At 43.8% G+C, this 27,338-nt stretch overlaps 1 protein-coding gene across 1 annotated transcript; it reads right to left on the bottom strand.

Moving 5' to 3' along the window:
- Window positions 1-671: 671 nt before the first annotated feature.
- LOC308374936 (protein phosphatase 1H-like) lies at window positions 672-24,167 on the bottom strand (the record flags this gene model as incomplete). Its single annotated transcript, XM_080850928.1, has 10 exons — window positions 672-819; window positions 1,132-1,283; window positions 1,968-2,075; window positions 2,353-2,416; window positions 11,896-12,014; window positions 12,220-12,304; window positions 12,812-12,924; window positions 18,750-19,100; window positions 21,269-21,437; window positions 23,935-24,167. The coding sequence occupies 10 exons, from the start codon at window positions 24,165-24,167 to the stop codon at window positions 672-674; spliced, it is 1,542 nt and encodes a 513-aa protein (XP_080707054.1).
- Between the last annotated feature and the right edge of the window lie 3,171 nt (window positions 24,168-27,338).

The raw sequence follows: 27,338 nt of genomic DNA, 5'->3' as shown, positions 1-27,338 counted from the left end.
CATGTAAAGAACAGAGGAATAACCCAAGTATATACTCTATGTTAGAACAAATCATCAATACTTGGCCCATGTATACATTTCACAGTACTGACAAAACATCATCAAGATAGAGCAAGGCATAGCCCCCCCCCCCCCCCCCCCCCGACACACACCCCACCCTCACACATATACATGAGTTCACATAAAAATACGCATATCTGCAGACACATTATATAGTAGAATTGAAATCATTGCACTTTGCTCAAATTCTTCACTCCACACCATTTCCCTCCTGCAGTACAAGTGTAATCTTTAAAACATAACCGGAATATTCACATTGAAATCATTTCCAACTTCAGAATAGGGCCTGCTGTGTAGTACTACACCCTGCACCTTTAGGGAAGCTGGAAGAAAATCTTTGAACCTTAAAAGGCCATTTTGTGTCAAAGCAGAAAGTCAGTGGTCAGTCATCAGTCAGGGGTCACATGAGAAACTTAGTTTAGAAATATACAAAGTGCCTGTCATTGATAAACTGTTCATCACACAGGAAGAGACTCCAAAGGGAAGCACAGGATGGGACGAAGGCAAGGAGCCTCAGCTGACATGAAATGAACCACACTGAGGGGGTACAGGAGGAGCCACAGGAACCCTCTCTTGGGGCACCAGGAAGCCTCTCTCTGAGGTTCCCGGTTCTATGGTTGGCGGTTACCATACATCAGAGGGATGATGTAGACAGTGATGTCATCTCCGGAGCCCAGCTTGTCGTTACTGATCCTCCAGCCTCGGTCCCTCAGGACGCCTCGGGCTCGCATGATCAGGTCCTGGGCAGCCATTGTGTACCTGTTTATCAGCAGTAACAGACAAGTGTTGAGCCCAAAGTGACACTTTGCTTTTAATCCATCATGGCAAGCAGCAAAATATTGCCCATGTTTATTCTGAATCAAGCATACTGCCCAGAGTCAAGCATTCCAATTGGCAGATACATGCCTGTGGTTTAAAACACAATGCTGCCTATAAATATATATCAGTTCCCAAGCTAGCTTGCCTTTATCAGTGCCACCTGTGGCCACTTGTTTTTCAAAAGGGTAGGCAGTATACTAACAGAACACTGAGATTAAATGCACACACACACACACACACACACACACACACCTGTGTAAGTCATCAGGGTCACAGTTTGTCAGGAAAGATGTGACAGCTTCAGCTACTTCCTCATTTGATAGGACATCCCAAAGGCCGTCTGTTCCCATAACGAGCACATCGTCTGCCCCATGCTCATACTCTGTGAGGTTGTAGACTTTTACCTAAAGGAAGAATTCCATACAGTCAGTGATCACACCATGTCTCTGCTACAGGCTTTGGGATACGTTCTTTATGGGAAAATAGAAGTAAAACCTTCAAATATGACCGGAAATACATGGGGCCACCCTGTTGGCTGACCTGCTTTTTTGTATGTCGTTGGAATGCCCTGATCTTCCACTTTGTATAAGTCGTTGCTATGGAAACCAATGTTTTAGTGTGTCAGGTTCTCTCTAGTAAAGACCCACATTTAGCCAACTGAAGCAACCGTGTACATATTAACAAACTATCCCTGTTTCCAAGCAAATAATTGTAGGTAAATATCAAATAAATGATGTGCAGAGAGTGAATCCATGAAGCCTGCAGCTTTCTAAACTTTGGCTGAACTCAGGGTATAATGACTTAAAGATCAAGAGAGTTCAGAAAAAAAGATCTGACACCTTGAAGATGAGGCCTGAGAGATATGAAGTCTTTGAAACTGACAGCCAGGTGTACACAAGTTATCTGACAAAGACGAAAACAGATATAGTGCAGCTAGAAGCAGGGACGCAGAAGCAGAGACCAGGATCTCCTCAATATCTCAATGAGTTAGGGGGACCCGTAGTTTTGGAACTCTTTCTATGTTCTACAATAACACAAAGTAATTGAAAGAGACATGTCCCTCCTCTATCCTAGAACATGTGTCTCACCTCTGGACAGCAGGAAAGAAAGGGTTTGATGTAAATGTTTGAATCATGCACTTTAAGGTCATGGTCGCCAAGGCCCCGAGTCACTCCAATGGTGGCCAGCACCCGTGCCTAGAACAAAAACACTGTTAGGGCTGCAAAGGCCACACATTATTATTCAGCTAGAAACATGATGCTACAGACACACACACACACACACACACACACACACACACACACACACACACACACACACACACACACACACACACACACACACACACACACACACACACACACACACACACACACTATTAATCAGCTATAAACATGCTCTCCTTTGGAGTCGGCTTTATGAGCAGCACTGGAATAAGTGAACCCCCCCCCCGCACACACACTCATTGCTTACCTTCTTCCCTTCCCCATAAATTAAAGGAAATCTCAGGTCTTCATCTTCAACTGTTTTATATGCCCTGAATAAAAAAAACATGGTAAGATTTTGAATACAGGAGATAAAATAAAATCTGTGTAGGTTGGCATTTTTCAGTTTTTTTTAGCTTGTTGTTCTAGGATCATTCAACAGTAAACTGTACGATCAGTCATATTATTCAAATGACAAAAGAGCTACTGTATATAAAATACTGTAGTTTATTTTGATATTTTGCTGTATTTTGTATTTCATATTAATACTTATAGCCGAAATCAAAATATATTTTGATGTACTTTTGCCAATGCCTGCCTAGTCTGCTTCCATGGGAGTCCTGGGCGTGTATGCAGACCCTCGACAGACTGGCCTCTCCTCTGCCTGCGTGAGACATGAATGCTAAGAGCCTCAGCCCTGGCCCTCTCGACCCGTCCCAAGGACGCTGATTAGTGAGTGGGAGAGCAGGCGCAGGCGCTGGTGCTCACAGCCAAGCCCACTCAGATACAGTCCTGCTCACCATTATTGGCACCCCTAGTGAATATGAGCAAACAGGTTATGAAAAAATATGTCTTTGCTGTTTATCCTCTTGGTCTTCCACTCAAAAATATTCATAAAAATCTTACCTTTTCATTGAGGTAAAATAATTGAGAGAAAAAGTTTTTTTGACATTAAATAAATATTATTCTTCAAAACATAGTTATTGGCACCCCTTAATTAAATGTTTTGTGCAGCCTCCCTTTGCCAAGATAACGGCTCTGAGTCTTCTCCCATAATGCGTGATAAGGTTGGTGAACACATGGCACGGGATCTGACACCATTCTAACATACAGTATCTCTCCAGAACCTTCAGATTCTGAGGTCAACGCTTGTAGACTCGGCTTCAGCTCATCCCACAGATTTTGTATGGGGTTTAGGTCGGGGGACTGTGATGGCCATGGCAAAACCTTTATTCTGCGGTCGGTGAACCATTTTTGTGTTGATTTTTAGGTATGCTTCGGATCATTGTCCTGCTGGAAGGTCCAACCATGGCCCGTTTTAAGCTTACTGTGGTGATGTCTGATGGTAGTTTTGGAGACTTTCTGACCCTAAGACTCAACTAATGTCTGCAATTCTCCAGCTCTGATCCTTGGAGATTATTTTGCCAGTCGAACCATCCTCCTCACGGTGCGTGGGGTCAATGTACACACACGTCGTCTTTCAGGCTGATTCTTAACACCTCTTGACGCTTTAAACTTCTTTATTGTTTCCATGATAGTGGAAATGGGTATTTTCAACTGGTACGAGATGTTCTTGTGTCCATTGCTTGATTTGTGCAGCTCAACAACTTTTCGTCGCACATTGTCACTGTGTTCTTGGGTCTTTCCCATTGTGATGAATGACTAATGGAATTTGGCCTGTGCCACCTCATATTTGTACGTCAGTGGAAAAGGAAGTCATGGTTAACCTCTTAAGAGTTCATAATTAAACAGGTGAACTTAAAAATGTAAAACATGACTGGAAATATACTTCAGTTAGATTTCAATTATAAGATTTTTCTATAGGTGCCAATAATAGTGGCACACATGTTTTTGGGAAAAATATGTATTTAATCTCAACCGTTGTTCAATGAAAAGGTACGATTTTTGTGAATATTTTGAGTGAAACACCAAGAGGATAAACAGCACAGACATATTTTTTCATACCCTGTTTGCTCATATTCACTAGGGGTACCAATACTGGTGAGCAGGACTGTAGCAGCCAAATGGGTTGCTACAGCCAAATGTATTTTCACTCACAATGTGTAATGACTCTGTTGAACACTGGGTGTTGCTGTGCATTGCACAGGTAGGTTTTGTGCATATAGGTAGGAAGCCTACTGTTGTGGCCAGGTGTTGACCCCGGAAGGGCACATGGTTTTGACCGCTATACCGCGAGGTTGGAATAAGTAACATGTCGTTGCATTGTATTTTAATGGAGAAGATACAATAAATGGATAACTGTTTAACAAAAAGCATAAAGTGTATGGACTTTATCTCAGCGCGTCAACCAGGTTATTCCTGGGGTACAACAAACCAGTAGCTCAGTAGTAGCCTATACTGTGCTCCCACAAGGACTGTAAGCACGTTCTGCTTGGATCATTTATGAACTACTGTATGCCTGCTGGCTTTGGCTGAAGTATCAGCACGACCTTCAGTCTTGAAGAATGAAACAGACAGTAAATATGAAGTGATGCCAAAATGCTGCATAGAAATTGGAGGCTTGCCATTTATAGAGACAGATATAGTGTACGTCAGAAGTATGCAATATCACTAAAATGTTGAATGATTCAAAATTGTCCTCTCAATCACCACTCAATAATTGTATTTTGTTTTTTGAAAAGTAGAGTAGTTCCTCTAATGAACAATCCAAAACAAATACAATAACACTTACTTGCACTTAAACTCAGTATCCAAAGAGCATTATAATATATACATGTTATATACGTACTGTATATAAAATATTCATAATGCATAATAGCTTCTGACATAAGTCTATATAACTCTTCATACATATTAATATAACAGCTCTCATAAAGCATTGTGATGATGTAGTATAAGCCCTACACAACTTTTCTGAAGGATTGTATGGGGTCATATATACTATAATTTTGTAACGCTTTATGAGTGCAGTCATTACTATGTACCGTTATGAGGCATTATGAATACACCAATCAGAACCACATGCCACAGCCAGTGTGCTACATGTACAAACTAGCTCTGAAAATACAGACAGAAAAGTGCTTCAGACTTATTAGGGTTATCAACGGGGAACTGAGTTTCAGTGACCGCTTAAACAGTGTGAAGGACATTGCACAATTCTTTTTCAAGGGAGCCCTCAAGCAAATCAAAATTAATACTGATCCTGACATTGACAAGTGTGATGATATGGAGCAAAATCCACCGGAGTACAAAAGGTGTTGGGGAGATGGCATTTATAGATGGCACCATGAATTCTTGTGGATATACCACAATACCGTCTCACTCCAGTCTCCACAAGTTTGGCAGAAGAGGACTATCCCAGCATAATAGCAATCCATAGCACTCTACCAAAATCACCCAAGAGTTTCTAAAAAGCATGAAGCTTGACTTGAATCCAATAGAACTCCTCCCATTGTAAAGAGAACGGAAGAGCAACACAACTCCTCCAGCAAACAGCATCTGAGACTGTCTCTGAAGAATGGCTGAACATCTCTCCAGAAATGTGGACACCACTGGTATCCTCCATGCTGAGGAGGATTGAGTCATCAAAAATAAAAGGTGGACACACAAAATACTGAAAAAAATAATTATTTGAATCTCAGTATTGAAAGGTGTATTGAGACTTGTTTTTATTTTGTATTACATTTTTTATTATACATAAGAGCAAGTGCCTGATTGTTCAACTCCGAACTAATGCAATTTCCGTAGGGAGATAAAATGTAAAATTATTTAGTAATTGTAAGTGATATTGCACAAGAACGTACTTCCTACTGGTGTATACTGTATGTGTTCTGCTTTCAACATATCGCTCTGTTAACTGACACACTAGTGTAAATTTGGTGGTATTGTTCCATGCAAATATCCATTGATACCCTCAGCTTTGAAGATGTTTCACATGGATAGAGCACACACTGCTGTCAAGACCAGATACTACCCCAAGTAGTGATTCTGAAACATCCACATAGTCAGTTACCTTGGACACTGCCTATCTAGTGTATATCTCTATCCTGAGAAGACACTAAGACCACAGCTGCACACGCTTATTTGCTTATTATAAGGCTCCTCAGAATGTCGCAAAAAGTTCCATTGAAATGAATAGGCCATCTCAACATTTGGAGGTCTGATATTCCTTCAAAATGACCGCTTCAATAAATGAATGACTGCTGGCAACAGGGTTTTGTGCTTCTAATTCATATCTTTCATATCATTCCACACGAAGTCTGTTCACTGCGTAACGGAAATTCAGTGTAACTTGGAAGTCAGCAAGTAATACACTGCTATTCAACGCCTACATCTTTACATTTCTATTTGCGTAAGGAACTATTTTCAGTGGAAGCCCTGAAACGGCAACAAAGTCACTTTTAAATCGTTATTTTGGAGGAATGTCTTTTATCGTTTTGGCAAGTAACTGTTTAATAAGTGGGATAATGAATAGTCAGTATTTGAAAAATAAAGCCCTTCAGAACGAAACGAAAGTTACGTATGTAACTACGGATCTATGAATCACTGGATGACCGCTAGACGGTGCTTTGAAGCACTGAATGATCCATCTCGCGCACCCGCAGGTCGAGGAATAATGCCAACATTGTCACCTCGTGACCCCGATGACCCCCGGATAGTCTATATCTTCCGATGGGGTCAGGGAAACTGCTCCTACACAATCTTCTCGCGAGAGCATGAGGATTCTGAGTGACGGAACGGTCTAGCGGTCATCCAGTGATTCATAGAACCGTAGTTACATACGTAACTTTCGTTCTATTTCATCCTTACTGACCGCTAGACGGTGCTTTCAAGCACTGGATGACAATACCAACAAAGTCACGAAGAACTCCAGCACTTACCTCACTGAGGAAAAGCAGCAGAGTCAGGCAGCAGGACCACAGCCAATGGATGGGGAGTGGCGACGTTCACCCGGTAGAACCTGGAGAAGGTACTAGGCAACGCCCACGACGCTGCCTCACAGATGTCCTCCAGGGGAACGCCCCGCAAGGCTGCCCAGGACGTTGAGACCGCTCTGGTGGAGTGGGTGCACGCTTCCTCTATATGCCTGGGTGATGGTCTCCACCACCCAATGGGACAACCGCTGTCTGAACAGAGCAGAGCCCCTCCTAGGGCCCCCATAGCAGACAAACAGCTGCTCCGACCGTCTAACTCTAGCGGTCGCAGCCACATAAGCCCTCAGGGCCCGCACAGGGCACAGCAACTCCATCCTGTCTTCCCCTTCAGGGGGAACAAGCTGCGCCAGATGTAAAGGGCGATTAAGGTTTGATGGAGTCAAGACCTTCGGGAGAAAGGCGGAGTTCGACCACAGGGTAACTCCTGAGCCATCCGGACTCCACCTTAAGCAGGAGTCGCTCACGGACAGCGCGTGGAGCTCCCCGACGCGCTTCGCCGACACGATGGCGAGGAGAAAGGCCGCCTTGAATGAGACCCACTTCAGCTCTACCTGAGCCAGGGGTTCAAAGGGAGGCAAACCCAAGGCATTAAGCACGAGGTGCAGATCCCATGCTGGGGTGCGCCGTGCTCGTGGGGGGCGCAGCCGCAAGGCGCCCCACAGAAAAAGGGACACCAGTCTGTGACCTCCCACTGTTTCGTTGTCCACCCGAGCATGTCGGGAGGATATAGCTGCCACATACACCCTCAGGGTAGCCGGGGACCGGCCCCCATCCAGGAGAGACTGGAGGAACTCCAGGACACTCGGGACTCCGCAAAGCACGGGGTCCTCGCCCCTGTCTGAACACCACGCAGTAAACAGCTGCCACCTGTTTTCATACTGTGCCCGGGTAGAGGGTGCCCGGGCATTCAGTATGGTATTGCGGACAAAGACTGAACACTCTGTCAGCAGTGGCTGGGCCCTGCAGCGGCCAGACCCACAGCCGCAACCGATGAGGGTCGGGGTGCCAAATCCGACCATGTAACTGAGACAGGAGATCCTGGCTCAGAGGGCTGGCCCCCCCTGTCCAGGTGAACCAGAGGGGGCAGTGGGTGGATTCCTCTGAGGCAAAGAGATCCATCCCTGCCCTGCCAAAGACATCCCAGATGTTGAGGACCAAGCTCAGCATGCGGGACCTCAAGACCTTCAGAGCCCTGCTGAGGCCCCTCAGGTCGAGGATGGGGCGGAGTCCGCCATCTTTCTCTGCCACTAAGAAAGAAGACCGGGCAGAACCCCACGTGTTGTGCCAGAGGGTCTACCGGCTCGATGGCACCCTTGTCCAGGAGGGCGGACAGCTCCTGGGTAAGGGCTTGGGATTTGGCCGGGTCTTGTAAGGCGGTAATCTTGACCCGGCTGTAGGCTGGGGGCCGACGTCGGAACCAAAGCTGGTATCCGTGGGCTAAGGTGGAAAGCACCCACGGGTCCCTGATGGAAGAAGCCCAAGTTGAGCAGCTGCTGGGAAAACGCCGACGCCGGCCCCTGGGCCTTAGCGCCTGGCCCCCCCGCCCCTAGGGGCTCTGGGGGGACGTCGGGCTGCGGGCAAACCACGAGGTTGGCCCGAGGGCTGTTGCTCTGGACTCTGAAAGGCCCGTGCTTGCTGCTGAACAGGCTGCGGGCGTTGGGCCTCGTAGTGACCCCTTGGGTTGGCCTGTGCCTGCGGGCCGTGCCATGGGGCAGCCGCAGGCCATCTAGGCCTACTAGGAGGAGGCGGCCCCCTCCTCCAGAGCCCAGACAGCTCCTCCCGAGTCTTTCCCGCTTGGACAGTGCGCTGAAGCGCCTCCAGGGCAGCCTCGTCAGGCGAGACAATGAGGGCAGCTATGGTTGGGTCGACCGCTGGCATATCACCCAACCCGTGCCTGGGTGCGTCCTGCATAGCAGCCAGGGCCCGACCATCGCCTGACAGACGAGTGAGGGATCTGGAATCTCTCCAGCACGACTTTAACTACCCCAGATACTCCTCTGATGGGGGTACGAGAAGTTTGGTGGGGGCTGAGCCCCGCCTGAAGAAGGCACTGGCCGGAACCGGCTGAGCTCTTTAACTCCCCAGCAGAGGGGCCATGCAGGTCGCGCAGGAGTGGTCGCCCACCATGCCTGCAACCCACACAGAGCTAGCCTCAGTAGGGGATAGTGGTCCCGGTGTAATGGGGACAACCATAAATAGGGTGCTGGGAGGGGGCGGCAGGAACTGCTGCCTTCACCGACAGATATTAAAGATCAGTCAACCACAACGTGCTGGGAGCGGGGAGCGAAAGCACTACCTTCACCAGGAGAGGGGAATGGCCACACTTAATGGGGCTATAGTGCAGAATAGATGCGGGGAGAGGGAGGCAGGAACCGCTGCCCTCACCGATAGATATTAAGATTAGTCAACCACAATGTGCTGGGAGCGGGGAGCGAAAGCACTACCTTCACCAGGAGAGGGGAATGGCCACACTTAATGGGGCTATAGCGCAGAATAGATGCCGGGAGAGGGAGGCAGGAACCGCTACCGTCACTGACAAAATATTCGCGGCCAACGCGCAAAGAGTAATACGGCGCAGAGCAGATGTCGGAAGAGGGAGGCAGGAACCGCTGCAGTCACCGACAAATATATGCAGGGAAAAATAAGGCTATTGACGTTATTATTAGGCAAGTAATTCCCCTAGGGAATTGTTAACTGCGCTAGTAATTAGGGATGCACCGATCCGATATTTGTATCGGTATCGGTACCGATATTGAAGAAATTTCTAGATCGGGTATCGGTGACAATGGGCCGATCCATATTTTAAAAACAAAATTATTTTATGTATTTACATCGAGGCTTTGTTTAATTCATATCATGCTCCGGTATCATTGTTTTAAACGGACTGTTATTATATTGAAACACGCACATTCAAAGATTTAGGGTGGCTCGATGGCGGACAATCCAGAGAACAGCCATCAAAAGCCTTCCTGCATGTTAACGTGTATGAAAAACTATCTGTTGATAGTGACGTTGCCTAGCAGCGCTGTCTGCTCAGTTAAGTTTGGTGAATAGTGACAAGTTCAGTTCGTCGCCCATCAGTGGCAAAGTAGTTGTGCCTTATACATTTCCAATGCTTAAATCATCATTGTTCGACATGTATGTGAGGCATTGTGTGCGTACATAATGAATGTAAGGGGTTTCATGAAGTTACGACTGTGATAGGTAGAGTAGTATGAGTGCAGGTTGCTATTAGTAGCGATTAGCATGCTAAGCGGAGATTTGGTTATGTTCTGATGTTGATTCGCTGTAATAAAGATGGGTTCATCCTGTTAAGATTTTGACTGGATGAGCTATGAATGAGATTCATGTTGCCTAGTGTAATGTCCACAATTATATGTATCGAGTAATGTTAGTTGTGTAATTGTTATCGTGTAGCAATAACTCATGCTAAAGTAATTCAGTGCAGTCCCCATTCTCATTGCAGGCACACACATGTGTACGATCACATGCATCGTCATGTAATGGAAATTGATGAATGCACATTAAAGAGAGATAAAGAATACAGTTTTGGTAATTGTGGGTCTTTTAACAGAGTAGAACCAGCAAATGCATTAACAGGTCACCATGCTGAGCCTCTACAATGTAACGTAAAAGTTGACGCTAGCGGATATATGATCGCTAACTAATATGAACACTAGCCCTAGTTAGAACGTACATTATTTGTGATTATTTTTATCCTATGTTATGAATTGATAGTGATGACTAGACATGATGTTAAGTAGCAAATGAGCAAAAAATGCACCAAGATCTCATGTCATGCACTCCTTTTTTCTCCCTCTCGCACGTGTGGTCACACACATACACACAGTTACCATACTTTCGTGCTGTTTTTTTTAATATCGGTATCGGATCGGTATCGGCCGATACTAAACCTCAGATATCGGTATTGGTACCGGAGGTGAAAAAAGCGGATCGGTGCATCCCTGCTAGTAATCCTGCAACACAAAGAGTGGTGGGAGAGGGTGCGAATGCAGCTGTCACCACAATTAACACAATAATTCCCCTAGGGAATTGTTACCCTAGTAGCGTAGTGACCGCAAATACAATGAAAAGGTGGGATAGGGGCGAAAGCAGCCGTCACCACGATAACACGATAATTCCCCTAAGAAATTGTTACGCTTACCAACAACTTCTTGCGGCAACAGCTGGCTAAGCAACGTAAATGGCTGTCTAGTGGTGGGAAGTGCGAAGACGCTACTTGACCACAAAACAGAGTAATTACGGCCTTGCATAGCTATCGGCCCGCGCAGGCGATGCCAATAGCTGCAACCAGCAATAATAAGAGAAACCAGGGTACTTATCCCACAGTCGGTGCGGCCTCTGGAGGGCGAGAAAGCTCACGGCTCCGACAGTGTCGCGAGGCCAATGGCACGGGACAGGATTAAGCACACAATCAAACTCTTTAGCTTCCTTAGCTTCTTAACGAACACCAACTACCTGCGTAGCGAGAAGATGAAAGGAGCAGTTTCCCTGACCCCACCGGAAGATATAGACTATCCGGGGGTCATCAGGGTCACAATGTTGGCATTATTCCTCGACCTGCGCGTGCGCGAGATGGATCATTCAGTGCTTGAAAGCACCGTCTAGCGGTCAGTAAGGATGAAATAGAACAATGATACTTGGATACTTATCTTATCCAATGTTTGGAGAACATGATGATAGTAACAAGCAATAGTTTCGCTAATCACACACTAATACGGGTTTGTTTATAACATTCAGTTGGGGTCTGGCTATAATAACCCTCAACAGCCCTCTTCACCCTGGCAGTTGCCTACATCCCTGATTACCTGATTAATCTTATAATGTTTTGTAGGTGGAGTTGCAGACCTCCTCCAACAGCAGGGATACAGTAAACAACTAGGTAGGTCACTCACCAGCCATTCATAGTGAAGTCTCTGTAGAGCATCCTCTTGCCCACCTCTTTCCTCTGCACCCGTCGAGGGAACTCCAAGTGTGTGAACTCCCCTCCCAGTAAGTGGGGCTGCATGAAGCCCTAGACGAGGGCAGAGGAGACACGGGAGGAAACATCAAACTCAAACAAGATCAAAGCAGCTCACGAGGTCAGGCAGAAGACACGTCCAGGACATTTTCCCACAAAGCACACAAATCCTTTGTATGGTTTAAATGGTGATGGCTTAATTAAAGCCTTAATGTCTCCACTTATTTTTTGGGGGGGGAAAAAATCATATAAAACTTACCAGGAACTGCAGCCTCTGTCGCTCTGACTCCGGGGTGAACTCCGTGGACATGGGGATTACCTCTCCGTTTCTGATAATGATGGCCCTGGGGAGGCACGACACGCTCACTTTAATGAGCTTGAACTGAGGAACCACAAAACTGTTTGGAAAAAAGCTACACTGTGTGCTGTGCACCAATCCCAGCTCTCCCACGAGAGCAACATCAGAGAGATGATTTGGAGGTGCCCACAGTGGATTGAAATCAAGACCCCATTTCACTGGTGGGGGGAGAGACTAGTTCCAGTTCATTTCATGTCTTTAAATAGCAAACTGGCAGAACCGTCCAATGAGCTCAGATGTGTGGCACATGATCTCCTCTCTGGGGGAGGTGCACTGAAGAGTTACGAGGACTGAACTTTTTATGACCTGCTTTATGCCCATCACACATATCCATTCTGTGATAAATAATCACACAGTGTGACACAAACATTCCATTTAAACAGGATTCTTAAAATACAAACTGTACCTGCTGTATGCAGACATCAGACAACTCTGAATCTACTGACGTGGGAGATCACAGTCATGACGTGACCACACTGAAAGGGCATCTCACCTGCTGTCCCCTGCATTGGCCACATATAACTTCCCCAGCAGGAAGACCGTCGCTAGGGCTGTGCATCCTCCAGTGATGTTGTACACGGCCTTCTCCTGCTCGATCTGGGTGTCCTGGTACACAGTGCATACAGACATTTTGTCAATGTGATGAACATGTCAGATCTGGATGACACCCCCCGGATTAGACTAACTCTCCAGTCTAATAACATTCTAGGTCCATACATTTCCTACACAGCATATGTTTTTTTTAAAACATATATTTATTAAGAATTTTGTTTATTTTACAGACAAACAATACAAGACAACACAACAAGGCACATATAATGCAATTTGCTCTCACATATAGCACATATAATAGATGTTCTTGTCACAGTAGACAGTGTGTTACAGTCATTGAAATTACATCTGCTAACTAAAATTGTTTACAGGGGAGAACAAATGAAAACAAAACAAAACAAAACAGAAACAAAAAGTACTCAATCCGTCTTATCATCCAACCAACCATCAACATCCATGTTGTTATTTTCAAGGAAGTTGTAGAAAATGTTCCATATTTCCCAAAACTTGTCAAGTCTATTTTTTGTTGTGTAATTTATCTTTTCCAAAGCTAAGTAAGAAGTCATTCCCTTCAACCATTGTGATGTGGCACAGGGTGTATCTGATTTCCATGAGAGAGCAATACATCGTTTGGCTTCCAGAAAACAAATATTCAGAAGAGACCTAATTTTTTTAGAGGTAGTGAAGTCTTCTGGATAGAGATTCAATAGGCACAATTTAGGACTAAGAGGCACTTTCCTGCCAATGATTTGGATAGCAAGGTCCACCACCTTACTCCAAAAAGAAAGTGTCTTTTGACATTCCCACATACAATGAAATAAGGTACCTTTTTGGTCTTTACATTTGAAGCAGGTATCAGGTATGTTAGGGTTAAAGTGGTGCAATTTAGCTGGTGTTATGTACAGTCTGCTTATCCATTTATATTGTAACAGTTTGGAGTTTGTATTTACGGATTGGGTCTGAGCTAGAAAACATGCCTCTGACCATTCCTCCTCAGTAACATTATCCTGCAAGTCCCTTCGCCATGCTTGAAGTGAGCGTTGGGATGATTCTTTAGAGTAATGAAACCTGTCCCCTAAAATGTAAAAACTTCAAAGTGTAATCTTCTAGAGTGGATAGGGGGGGAAGCTTCAAATCATTGCTCTGTCTGGAAAGGATGAAGCTTCTAAATTGTAAATATTTAAAAAAATATTTTGCAGGAATCCCATATTTTGATTTGAGCTCTTAGAATGACATGAGAACCAAGTTTTCATTGTAAAGGTCAGCTACCTTAGCTATACCCTGGGCTGCACATATTTTAAACCCTGGGTCTGCTCTACCAGCTTGGAAGTCATCATTGCCAAAAATTGTTGTTCCATATAAAGTTAGAGAAAAGCTTTTTAAGAAAATTAAAGAGTTAGGGTGGAGGAGCAAGTGGAATAGATTGAAAGAGATAAAGAAACTTTGGTAAAATTTACATTTTCAATACATTTATACGCCCAATCATAGAAATGGGTAGATTTGTCCATCTATTTATAAGTTGGGTGACCTTATCAGTTAAGGTATTTTAGTTATTAGGAACAATTTTGTCAGTGGTAGGGGCAATCTTAACACCCAGGTATGTGAAGCCATTTAGTGAAACCGTAAAAGGAGTAGGAATTGGGGGGGTGTAGTCGTTCCTTTTCATTGATGAATAATATTACAGATTTGGAGTAATTCATTTTGTATCCCGCAAAGGTGCCAAAAAAGTGAATTTGGTCCAATAAAGCTGGTAAAGTCTGTTTCAAATTAGAGCAAAATAAAATGACATCATCAGCATACAGTGCTATTCGATGTTCCATATCTCCTATCCTTATGCCTTTAAAACTAGTATGGTTGCGAATTGCCATGGCCAGCAGTTCAATTGCCAGGGTAAATAACAGTGGAGACAGGGGGCAGCCTTGTCTTGTGCCCCTGTACAACTTAAAGGGTGCTGAAGATAGCCCATTTGTTAAAACTACAGCCTGGGGGTCAGCATAAAGTAGTCTGATCCAGCAGAGAAATTTCTTCTTTATGCCAAATCTTTGAAGAACCTCAAACAGGAAGTGCCACTCCACCTTGTCAAAGGCCTTCTCGGCATCCAATGACAAAATAGCAGTGTCCATACAGCCTGAATTTTCAAACAAAATATTAAGAACTCGTCTTATATTATGAAAACCCTGTCGTCCCTGAACAAAGCCGTTTTGATCAGAGTGCACCATTTGTGGTAGAAGTGTATCTAACCGTCTGGCTAATGCTTTGCAGAGAATTTTGAGCTCGTTATTAAGAAGTGATATTGGTCTATACGATCCACAAAAGCTAAGATGCTTTACCTGGTTTTAACAATAGTGTGATTACGGCCATATTTAGAGAGGGGGGGAAGGACCCGCTATCTAAGGACTCTTTATACATTTCAAGTAAAGGTGGCAGTAGCTTGTCCTGAAAAGCTTTATAGATTTCAATGGGAATCGAATCCTTGCCAGGCGTCTTACCCCCCTTCATACTCCCAGTGGCTGCAGACAATTCCTCAATGGTTAAGTCTAGGTCTAAATCATCCAGGAAGTTTTCTTCAAGAGGCTTGATGTTCAATGAATCTAAAAAGTCTTTTTGTTTTTGCAAGGCTGAGGCTGAAGAGTCTGTGCTGTATAAGTTCTCGTAAAAACCTTTAACAGCTTTATTAATTTCTTTAAGGTCATTAGTCTCCAACCCATCATCTAGTTGAATAGTATTTATTGTTCTTTCAGATTCTGATTGTTTAATACGCCAAGCTAAGAGTTTACTAGCCTTTTCCCCTTGCTCATAATAGGACTGTTTCAATTTCAATTTCAGCAGGCTTTTAGTTGCCTTATTGACAGATAAAACATTATACTTAGCTCTAAATTCATTAAGTTCTCTAAATGACTGTTGGGAAGGATTTTTGAAGTGTTTTGATTCAGTTTCTTTTATCTTTTTTTCTAACTGTTGCATCTCCAGCCTCCAAGATTTTTGTTTATAACTTGTATAACTTATCATATGTCCTCTCAGGAAGGCTTTAAATGCTTCCCACCGTATAGCAGCTGATGTTTGAGTTGTGTTATTTACAAAGTAATCATCAATTTGTGCCCCAATAAACTTCATAAATTCTGGATCCTTCAGCCAAAATGACTGAAGGCGCCACCTCATGGAGAAATTCAGTGACTTTGGCATGTTTAGTCTAAATGAAACTGAAGCATGGTCTGAAATTACAATGCTGTCGTACCAGCTTCTTGTGATTGTGGAAATCAAGGAAGCAGAGACCAAAAAGTAGTCAATTCTGGAGAATGTCTGGCAGGTGGCAGAATAACATGAGAAGGTTGACTGATTAGGATAGTCTGACTTTAATTCGCCTTGCACTCCCTGAATAGCGCCCAATAGCCCATCAAACCTCGACACAAAATCTTCTTTCATTGTCTGGATAGCGTTGAGAATTGGACCAGGGCTAATTGTGTCGTCGTCGCTAGTATTGGAACTAGGTAGCATCGTCGGGCTGGAGGAACCATCGGTTGATTTAGTAGACTTTGAAGTCTTTGGCTGCAGTTTCGGTGGCATTATGGCTGTTTGTTGTGTTTTTGGATCAGTAGTAACTGTTTGGTAATTCTTAGTGGCTTCCTGATTACTTTTCTATGAATTGTGCATGGGAGCTCTCTTTCACACGTCTGCCTAGCAGCGCGCCATAACCGGAAGTTCTACACAGCACTTTGATGCTTTAATGATACTGCCAAACCCAAAGGCGGTTGGAGGACTACACCAGCTATGTCTGTTTGTTGCCATACACTCCAAGTCATAGCATAATTTTTGTTGTGATGTGATGTCTTGCCTAAAAGGCATCAGATGCTTTGAGGCATCTAGATAGTAACGTTTATTTTGGAAGCAGGAAAACTTCCTCTAAAGAGTTGGGACTCAAAGGCCCAATGGTCAACAGAATGCTCTGTACAGTATACCCGGGCCTCTGTGTTCCGACAAGGAGACCGGACTTGCCTTATTCACCTAAAAAGCTCATCATAAAGAGACTGCCTTGGTTTACACCTGGTGTGAATTGATTTGATGATGTTTGTTACACTGCATTATTTCCACTGCCTTCAAGACAGTCATGAACTGCTTCAGTTTCACAGACACACACCAGAGGACACAGACACACCAGAGGCTGACTTAAGCTTCCAAAGTGAATGAGTCCTGGAGCTACACGTACTACGTACATAAGCATGTTGCCCAATCAATGAGAGTGTTTTGAGGGGGAGGTGTGGCGCAAGATATAGCATTCCAACCATATACGGGTCCAAGTGCACTCCAGGACCTGGGCTCTGACCTGAGGTAACCTCCTAAACCCACTCCCATCTCCCACTCCCACTCATTTATTGTCAATCTCTACTGCCCTTTTTGTTATAAAAATAAACAAATACAAATAATAGTATCTTGAAAATCCACTTGATCACATCTTGAATACAAATACAAGAAGACACAGAAAAGGCATTTCCCATTGCATGCTAAGTCCCATTTCCAATCCTATCACAGTATCACTAAAACATCACTATTTTAGAGTCTGTTAGGCAGATTTCAAGCTGTTTGCCTAGATCTTTAATAGTTGGAGGTGGAGATATGAGCACCTGAAATGACCCTGACAGGGGTCATCAAAAGAGGGTCAGTATAATCTGGTGATCAGAATTATACCCTTCAGCAACAAAAACAGTAGTATTAGTAATAGTAGTAGTAGTAGTAGTAGCAGGAGTAGTAATAGTAGTAGCAGTAGCCTCAACAGATGATAATTTCAACTGCTCATTGTAATCCATGTTTTGTCTGAAACCTAATCGAAATTTAGTAATGCTATGGTTGTATATCCTACTTAGGACACAAAACTGTATGCTGCCTACAGTGCAGTTGGTTAATATATATAATTTCTAGCCATACCAGTCTTGTCTTTGCCACTGTGATATGTCAATATGGAAAGGTAGAATAAAATGGGTTGGTGTTTTCATGGTTTTTTTTTTACAATTAAAACTATGTCAACATACAATACCATCTAGTGGTCATATCAGAAATGATTATTAAAAAAAACAGTCAGCAATCACTATATACAACATAAGGACTGAATGGGGGGTTTACTGGGCAACTCAATGGAACACAGTGGCTTAACCCACACCCAACTGGAAGAAAGGAGTAATGCAATTAAGGGAATTAAGAGAAGGTCAGACAATACAAGAAGAAGCAATCACATGTGAGTGCACTCAGGGGAAGTACTGTGTCAGTAACCTGTCAGGATGATAACACTCTATTGATACTGAATGCAGGAGATCCAAAGAGAATACAATATCAACCACAATCAGAAGAACCAAAGATGGATCTTAACATGAATGTCAGGACCTCCACCAACAGAGGAGTAAAATGGAATTATTACAGACAGGGATTAGAGGGCTCCTGTCCTAATACAGCTTTGTCACTACCCATCAACACACACTGAAAAAGCCCACCTGCTTGACTAACTGTGCTATTGTGCACCATATGTCTATAAAGGCAAAGCAGAATGGGAGATGTGGTGTTTAATTCAAAGAGGTGCTACTACAGCATCATCCTATGTTTACAATATAAGTACAACTCCATTATTGTCTTTAGGGCAGTAGAAATAACTCACTTTTGTCCATTTGCATGATACTGGTGCTGTAAACTGCTGCTCTCATCTCTAACATTAAATGAATATCCACATGGCTGTATATTAACTGACTCCTTGGAAATGGAGGTCAGGTGATCTAAATGATCCAAAGGAAGTCAGGTGATCTAAATGAGTGAGCATCACCTGTACATAGATTGCACAATGTCTATGTTTACCAAACTAGAACATACAGTAGAATACAGGGAAAAGCCGGCCTCACCATCTCTTTGAAGGCATTCTCCAGGGCTCCGATCACCAAACTCTCGTGCTGGATCTTCTTCTCTGTGTAGAACCGTTGAGGAGGGGTGCAGGGGGACCCCGGAGCCCCCGCGGCCCCCCTGAGGGAGGCGGCGCGTGAAAGGGCCCGATGGGTCCCTGGCGTCGGCTGATTGTTGGGCTCCTCGCCCAGGCAGGTAGGGGGTAGGACAGAGGCGTTGCGCAAGATATCCAAAACATCTAGCAACTGCTCCACAATGTGGTGCTGCAGGACCCTGGAGGCGACCACAGCCGCCCCTGAACCTGCATGTCCATCAAACAGGCCCCAGTAGTGAAACACCAGTTCCTCAGGGTCCTGGAGGTCAACACACACACATCCCCACACAGTCACAACACATTAGAAATGTGTTCATATACGTACATACACCACATCTGTCTCTTTCACATTCCACACAGACACAACAAATTAGAAATATGTTCATATACATACACCACATCTCTTTCACAAACACACACAAGCACAACATTTGTGTGGATGCAAGTACACACTAACACACACAACACACAGAGCAAATGACTACACTAACGCAGTCAAATGCTTCCCTACAGTCCTCAGTCCTGCTGTAAACGTTATACATCCACGGAAAGGCAATATGCAATTAAATGTAATTATCTGTTTGGAAAACCTGCTACTGGATTGGCAGACTGATTATCACGGCTTTCAGTATGGACCAAAGCATCTGTGCTATCTGATGGTGAGCCTGTAAGCACTGGCACATATCCATTGCTGGAAGAGAACCGTATGTTCGTCCCTAGAGAGGCATGTATAAGAGGATTAGCATACATATATTACACTCAACTGAATAAACATCAATTTACACAAGTGTTGCTATTAATAGTGAACCCCTCTCCATCTGTGGAACAGAAAGTAATCAAGTGGCATCAAAACACAACACTTTCAAGTTTCATCAGCAATGAGTGGATCTATTGTGGTGTTCCTGTCAGGTCTCATCTGTGGAAATATGTCTGCAGGGGAGAGAAGCATAACCAAGAGGGCAGATCACAAGGTTACAGAAGGGGCGCAACGCTCTTATAATAATTACTTGCTCTCAGCTCTCACTCCATTAAGCACAGCACAGAGTGCTACTGTATGGAAAGGTTCTGTTCATCTTCATAGGACATACAGTAAATGGATGAAACAAAACTGGACTTAATGAATGTGTGAGCAATACACATCAGAGGGTGATGTCATGTTTGATCACACATGGATGATTTTCAAACAGCGGGCGGATGGATTCAGTGGAGCAGGAACAGGAATTTACCCTCAAAGCTGCTCGGTGTCATAATGAAGTTCACACTGAAAGAGACAGAATTCTCATGCTTCTCCCATCAGTACTATATCTACCAATGTAGTGGACTTCCTTACTGATGCACTGCACCTTTGCAACACAGATCCTGGTGCACAGTGACTGTTTTGGTTCATGGTTATCAGAGCCTGCTATTCGGTTACAGCCCCAGCTCGCTCATCACCAGTTCTCCAATGCATCTGGTCTTTCTTAGAGAAAACTGCATCATCATGGCGCCTGTCACGTGTCTGATTGGCATTGTGGAAACTTTGCCTCTAGGTGTTCAATGTGTCAGCAACCTCAGTATGGAAGCTTTTGAAACATGGAATTGGATAAAGAAAGCGTCACTTACGCACACCAAGACTGCTTTCTGTCCGAATAAGTCCCTGAATTCGCAAATTTCACGACTGCATTGAGCATTCTCATTCAGAATACCCCTCCTGTTGAAGAACTATAATTGGTTGCCTCTGGACTTCCATAATTTATGTTTTGAAAACTGAAAACTGTGAATGGGGATAAGGCAAGAATCATAATAATAAAACAATATGTGATTTCTTGCGCAATAAGTAATGAATACAAACTTTATAAAAATAAACACTGTGAATTATGAACCAGGGCCCTATAGGTCTGCCTATAAGCCTGCCTAGTCTTGTTCAGCCATACCACAACCATACCTTAGCGCCTACCCCATGTTTTTGGTTAGTGGTCAAAAAGAGAAAAACTGACGAGAGGGAGATTTTGCTGGTATCCCTTGAAACACTAGGCGAGTGATCATCAGCCAACTTCAGAATTTTGATGTGAGATCCCTCAGGCTTCTAACTCTAAACAATACCAAATGCCACAAAAGCCAAGGACTGACAAATGCCTGATTTACTAAAACTAAGGGTGACAAACATGACAAGGCCTCCAGTGCCTAGTTACGGTTGCTAACGTAGGATTGGATAGTTGACGTTCTAGCGATTTACTAAAACTCATGACAGCTTGCATCTGGCTCAGTTCTTCTTATTAAATAGTGTTACTGGAAATAACATTTCTGTGAGTCCAACAAATTTACCTCTGTACCATCAAAAAGTCTATAAACTAAATCAAAGATTATACATAATTTGTCTGTCTGGTATTGTCTTGTCTTGTCTTTCATTATTCATTGCCTATATAATTGAGAACCCTGTTCCCTCACCGACTGCTCCCGGAGGCTAAGGCCCTCTCCATTGGGCAGAGAAGATCTCCTCTTGGCCGTGGGGGTTTTGCTAGGCGTGGAGCATCCTCCTGTTGGGCGTGTCTGCACCGCCACCACCTCACAGCATGCCTGGTCCTCGTTTAGGGAACTCTTCCCTGCATTTATCACCCTGCAAGCGGAAACACACATCAACAAAATTTGTGACACACAACAGCACAAGTTCACACACACACACACACACACACACACACACAACAGCACGCGTTCACACAACAGCACGCGTTCACACACACACACACACACACACACAACAGCACGCGTTCACACACACACACACACACACACAACAGCACGCGTTCACACACACACACACACACACACACACACACACACACACACACACACCAAGCCCATATAAGACACATTACCTACCCACCAAGGGAACCCAGAAGTTTTCATACAAACACCAAACACACATCAGACCAACACTTTTATCAGTGGCTCAAACGAGCACCAACCGCCCCGAGACCAGATACTGCCTTGCCAGAGTAATCACACATAAGGCATACACTCAACACATGCACCATCCTAAACCTCAAACACAGACAAGATCAACAACAAAAACATCAAATAAAATACATTATATCAGACATGTACATTATAATTACATGTACATTTAAAGACTGGTACACCCTGTTAATAACTGCCTTGCACAGGATCATATTGAGGAATACATATTCATTCTTAATACAGCATTGATTTTCTGTGGCAAAGCACAGTGTTTTTTGTTGTTTTGTAGATAGTGCCGAACAGGGGTGTTGTTTAAAACAGTCAGGGCTTAGCCAGGGGTCTGGGGACATTTTTCACTGGGTCAGATATTTAGGATGACCATCTCACGAGACTGCTGCTTTAACCTACGTCTACTAACCAACTAATAGGGATGCAGCATGAAATGATGCACTGATCAATGCGGCACTGGTGTCAAAACCAAATGAAGGGTAAAAGATGAAGGTCAAATGTGCAAAACAAAACAATTGGGATTCTACAAAAGAAGTAAATGTTGTTGTTGTTGTGGCAGCAAAAGTCTTGTTTATTTGTGCAAACACAAAATCGCAAAATCCTAGAGGGATATGAACCGGTCAGCAACAGGTGATAACACATCCTCCAGCTCCTCGCCTGTGCCCAGTTACCTTTATACTCTATTAGTTAGCTAGCTACCATCAGACGCAAATAGGGACAAGCCCAGTAACTGGTGCACGCTGTCAATCTCGCTCTCTCATACTCACACAAATGCACGCGTTCCCAGTGGTGTGAAATTGAGCTGCAGCTTGAATCACACATTGGACGGTGACCCAAAACATAATTGAATTTTTTATCAACGATATCATATAACTTCCGAGGGCTCTAATGCATTATCAGAAGGACAAATAAATACATCTGAGGCAATTTTTTGATCATGAAAGTTTGACAAGCATAGCAATAGTAACCAATCACGAAGAGGCAATCAAACATCGCAAAACCCCAAGTCATCCTAAAACACAAGGCACAACCAACTTTGCATTTTGGACGAATCATGCTCTTGCACAGCAAAGTAAGTTAGCTGCTTAAGTTATTACTAGAATCTTTATCATTATCTATTGTCATTTCATCGTATGAACACCTGCCTTGCTGTAGTTATTCAGGCTAAGGGTGACAAACATGACAACACTGCGTAGTTTTGAAATGTATCAAACCGATGACAGGCCTCCAGTGCCTAGTTACGGTTGCTAACGTAGGATTGGATAGTTGACGTTCTAGGGAGGGGTTTAGCGAAGGGTCAATTACGTTGTATTTGATTCCCTGGATTTTCATGCAAGGGGGATGAGCTAGAGTAAACTAATGTATAGATCACAACGTTGAAGGACTAAGTCATCAAGATAGGTTTACTTAGCTTAGCTTAGTTTTTAGCTTTGTAATGCGAAAAATCTACGATGAGTAAAGTAAATCCTATGCATTTCCCCTCAGCGTGCAAAGGTTCCTCTGGAAAGAAATCTATGAAACGAAAATGTGACGTAACCATCCACACGCAGATGGCGCTTTACCCTGTTGATGTTGAGGACTCAAGGTCCGATCTGATAACATTAGACTTCTTGGTGATACAATAACGTGCTGTTGGCGTGGAGGTTGTAAAGCAGTAGCCAGTGATTGATATTTTAGATTGGTCATAATTTGATAGGACATTGAATAGCTACAAAATATTGTGTTTTGTGAATTGCAAAAAGAAGCAGTGATACAACGCCAGCATCCTAGTGCAGTGCATAACAAGAGAGGACATGTGAAATCTGATACGACAAGCATCCAGTTGGATGCAACAATGTTTCAAAACTGCATGCATGCAACTGTCACTGGCGAACAGGTGCCATAAATAACATAATTCCCTCAGCCACGGTATTCTCACGAATACAATTTCTATAAATCACGCAGTGCTTGCTGGTTTATGCTCAACCCTTACGATGCCTCTAAAAATGATTCGTGCATGCATATTATGGGGACTACTTGAGTAAAACAGATGCAACACCTGAACAGCCGGCTGAGACTGAAACGGCTGGGCTAGGTTAGTCCGCTTCAGAAGCCGTGTAGCGGATTGCAACAATTAGTTTAAGATGGACGTAGAATAGCCTACTCACTCTGCGTAACCCGTAGCCCATGGTAATCTTTTCGTTTCTTTCAAAATGAGGATCGGACGAGCGATATGATCCGCGGAACACTCTATTTCATCCGGTGACAGCCCAAGAAACTCAGGTCGCATGTAAGGGAATTTCAGTGGCAGGTCTATGCCACTGAGGTGGTCACCGTTGGAAGCACCAGCCATCATGCCTCCCATGAAATTGGCCACCGCAGATTTCACCCGTGTGATCATGTTGGTACCGCGCCGTGTATCAGTGCGATGCGTTGCACGGCTTCCCTTCCCTGAATTTCCCCCCAGCTCGGCAACGCGTTTGGATCACAGCACGATGCAGAAAAATTAGTCCCAGTCCAAGGCTTCATTCAGCGGCTGCAAGAGATCTCGTGAACGCGGAAATGCTTACTTACGATTAGCGGTCATGTGATAGAAGGGCAGGATTTGGTCTCAGGGGCCACCGCTTTTAGCTCCTTCTGTCTGACGGCTGTGGATCAAAGGTGGCTTCACCTGGAGACACGGCACAACAATGTCCCTACATGTTTTATTTCATTAAAAAAAAAACACGGCTGACTTTAGATGTTGTTATAGTTCGGTATCGATGCATCTCTCTGAAAGACACACTCGCTCTCTCTCTCTCACACAGAAAACAACTATTTGTAAAAAGAAAATCACACTAGTTATTTTGCATTTTTAGCCTACTCGTGACAAACAGTAGCCTAACTGACTTAACAGAAACCACAATTAATAATATAAGAACTCTGGTTCATAAACACTTGGTTTGTGATTGTTGTTTCAATTGTCTACTCAATTGTATGACGCAAAATGTTAGTTTTCACCTATTCACACCCTCCAATATTTTTCCAGGGTTTGGTGTGACCCCTCTTTTCAGGCATTTATCTTTCATTTCCAATGTTCAAGTAATCATACACAGCAATGTGTCAGGACAAATTATATATTTGTAAACAGTTTTATTTAAATAATTCTGGCAGCAGTAGCATGTATTCAAAAAAAGATGGCAATCGTTTAGCAGCAGATAAATGTTTCTTAATTTTGAGGAGATCTGCATGATGGCAAGCAGTCTGAAGCAGACTACATATAACTCCACAGCACAAATCTACTGAGCTCCATATAAAAACAGGTTCAAGGTTCAGGTTGTTATCTACAGTATGTAGTCATGAAATTAGATAAAGTTTACACTGTAAAACAAATGACAGGAAAATACTGATAGCAATCTACTGTAAATGTAATGTACAGTTAATTATTGTATATCTTATTACAGTAGTTAACTGTACTATTACAATGACGCTCTGTGAAATAACAGTGCACTGTTAAACAGAGTATGTGTGTGTCAGTATCTAAAGTTAGGTTACATTTAATTTAAAAGATCTCTCAACTTTTCCTTCAAATTTCAAACCATTTGTCAGTGTCAAATTAGATGAATCCATTTCCAAGTCCTTAGTCCTCTCAATAGAGAACACACTGTACGCTTTGAAGATTGGGCTATTTAATAGAACAGTTTTCCTGTGTTCTTTCTGGTCACCTTGCGTGCCTTGTTAAAAAAATTTGGCCTGCAACTTTTCTGCACCCACCTTTTGCTTTTGTTTATCCATTTTGACACCCTCATCCATTGAGTCCACACCCCACAGCATCTGAAACAAGAAACAGGAAATAGGGGGAGGGGTGGTGCCTAGGACGAGATGTGATTGGGACAGCCCAGTGTCAGTATGGAAAATGAACTAATGGGAAGTTGCCCCTTCTTTATGGACCAGTCAGCTAACTCTTTTAATTTAAAAGTTCGAATTGAAATTATATCCGCCCCAAGTTGCGTCAGCACACTAGGGCAATGCCCAGGATTCCAGTCCCGGAATACAAGTGTGATACCTTCTTGCAGATGACTTGGATGAGACTATGAAACGGATGAATGACCTATTGTGAGATAAAACGTCTCAGAGTAAAGAGAGGTGTAATGGTGTATGTGTGACAGTGGCGAGGTAAATTGCTAGAATGATTTGGAATGTCGACTACGCCACCTAGGTAGTCACCCTAGGACAAAGATAGACTAAGCTTGCTTGTTCTAACAAGGCAAACACAAGTTCGTACCACTCTTAGGCCAGAGACATGGATTCCATAAATACAGTTTATTAATAGACAAACAAACAAACAAACAGGAGTAAACAGGTACAGGGTAATTCTAGCACAGGCTGTTGCCTCTCACACAACAACCAAGCAGAGCTACTTTCAGGAGACATACGAACATACATACAATAAAACACCCTCAGTATGCAATGTTAGCCAGTGGGCTATGAACCCAATAGGAAGCAGGTGAGATGGCTGTAGCAGTACAGGGATTGACCACTGGCCAGGACTAAGAGGTGGAGCAGGGCAGTGGCTTACCGCGGCGAGCAGGACCTTCCAGGAGGGGGACAGGAGAGACCCAGAAAACACACTCCACACGTGCTTAAAACAAATACACACTGCACTCCAAAAAGGACAACCGTTGTGCACAGAGCAAGGAAAAGTGAAGGGGGGGGGGGGTCTGTCGCAGGAAAACACACCGCACCTGTCCAGGGAGAGAGAGAGAGGCACTGGAATTAGCAACCTAGTCACTGTAACAAATAGTATTGCTGTATCACTGAGGCTACTTATCTTAGCAGAGGGACTAAGGGCTGGGAAGACCTCCAATGGCAGCAGGGAGTAGCAGCTGTTGTCACAGTAACCGGGGTTACCTTAATTGCACGCACACACCCACACACACACAGATGCACACGCCCGCAACAAAGCACGGTTAAGCTAGATACCGGTGGCACTCAGAATTACCACCACCCTAGCTGATATAGCAAAGCACAAATCAACAACAACAGGCATGCAGGAAAACAAGGATAGAAACAAACAAAACATGAGCATGCGGTCAATTCTAAACATGCAATTTCACAGCAGGACAGAACAGCAGCCTTTCTTGGTGTAGAGGTATTTGGCGATTCCTCTGTGTTTCCTCACCGAGCCGCATTGACGCACACTCAGGAACAGCGAGGCATGAACTGAGCTTTGTTAGTGTTACACTTCTAATTGCATGTTATGCATAGAAACTGAATTGAATCACACACACACTGAGAGCCAAGTTTCACCGTACTTTACTTCATGGTGTCTCCATCCAGAATGACCGTCACAACGTTGACGTGCTGACGTCATCAGTACATGACATTCCCCCCTTACCTGGATTAGAACTCTAATATTCCCTTCACATAAACAATCAGTTTGGCTACTTGAACACTAACCATATAATGAATCTAATCAACATATTCTCTGTCAGAATAAACCTTTGGTTCTTTTCAAATAAACATTTATGCCCTCTAGCACTGTGCATTCATTTTCATTGATCATACACATGAACATATGCATTAGTATAAC

This window comes from Sprattus sprattus (assembly GCF_963457725.1).
Source record: "Sprattus sprattus genome assembly, chromosome: 14".
Lineage (NCBI taxonomy): Eukaryota > Metazoa > Chordata > Actinopteri > Clupeiformes > Clupeidae > Sprattus > Sprattus sprattus.
The sequence above is the reverse complement of the archived record's forward strand: the minus strand, read 5'-3'. Positions and strand labels throughout refer to the sequence as shown.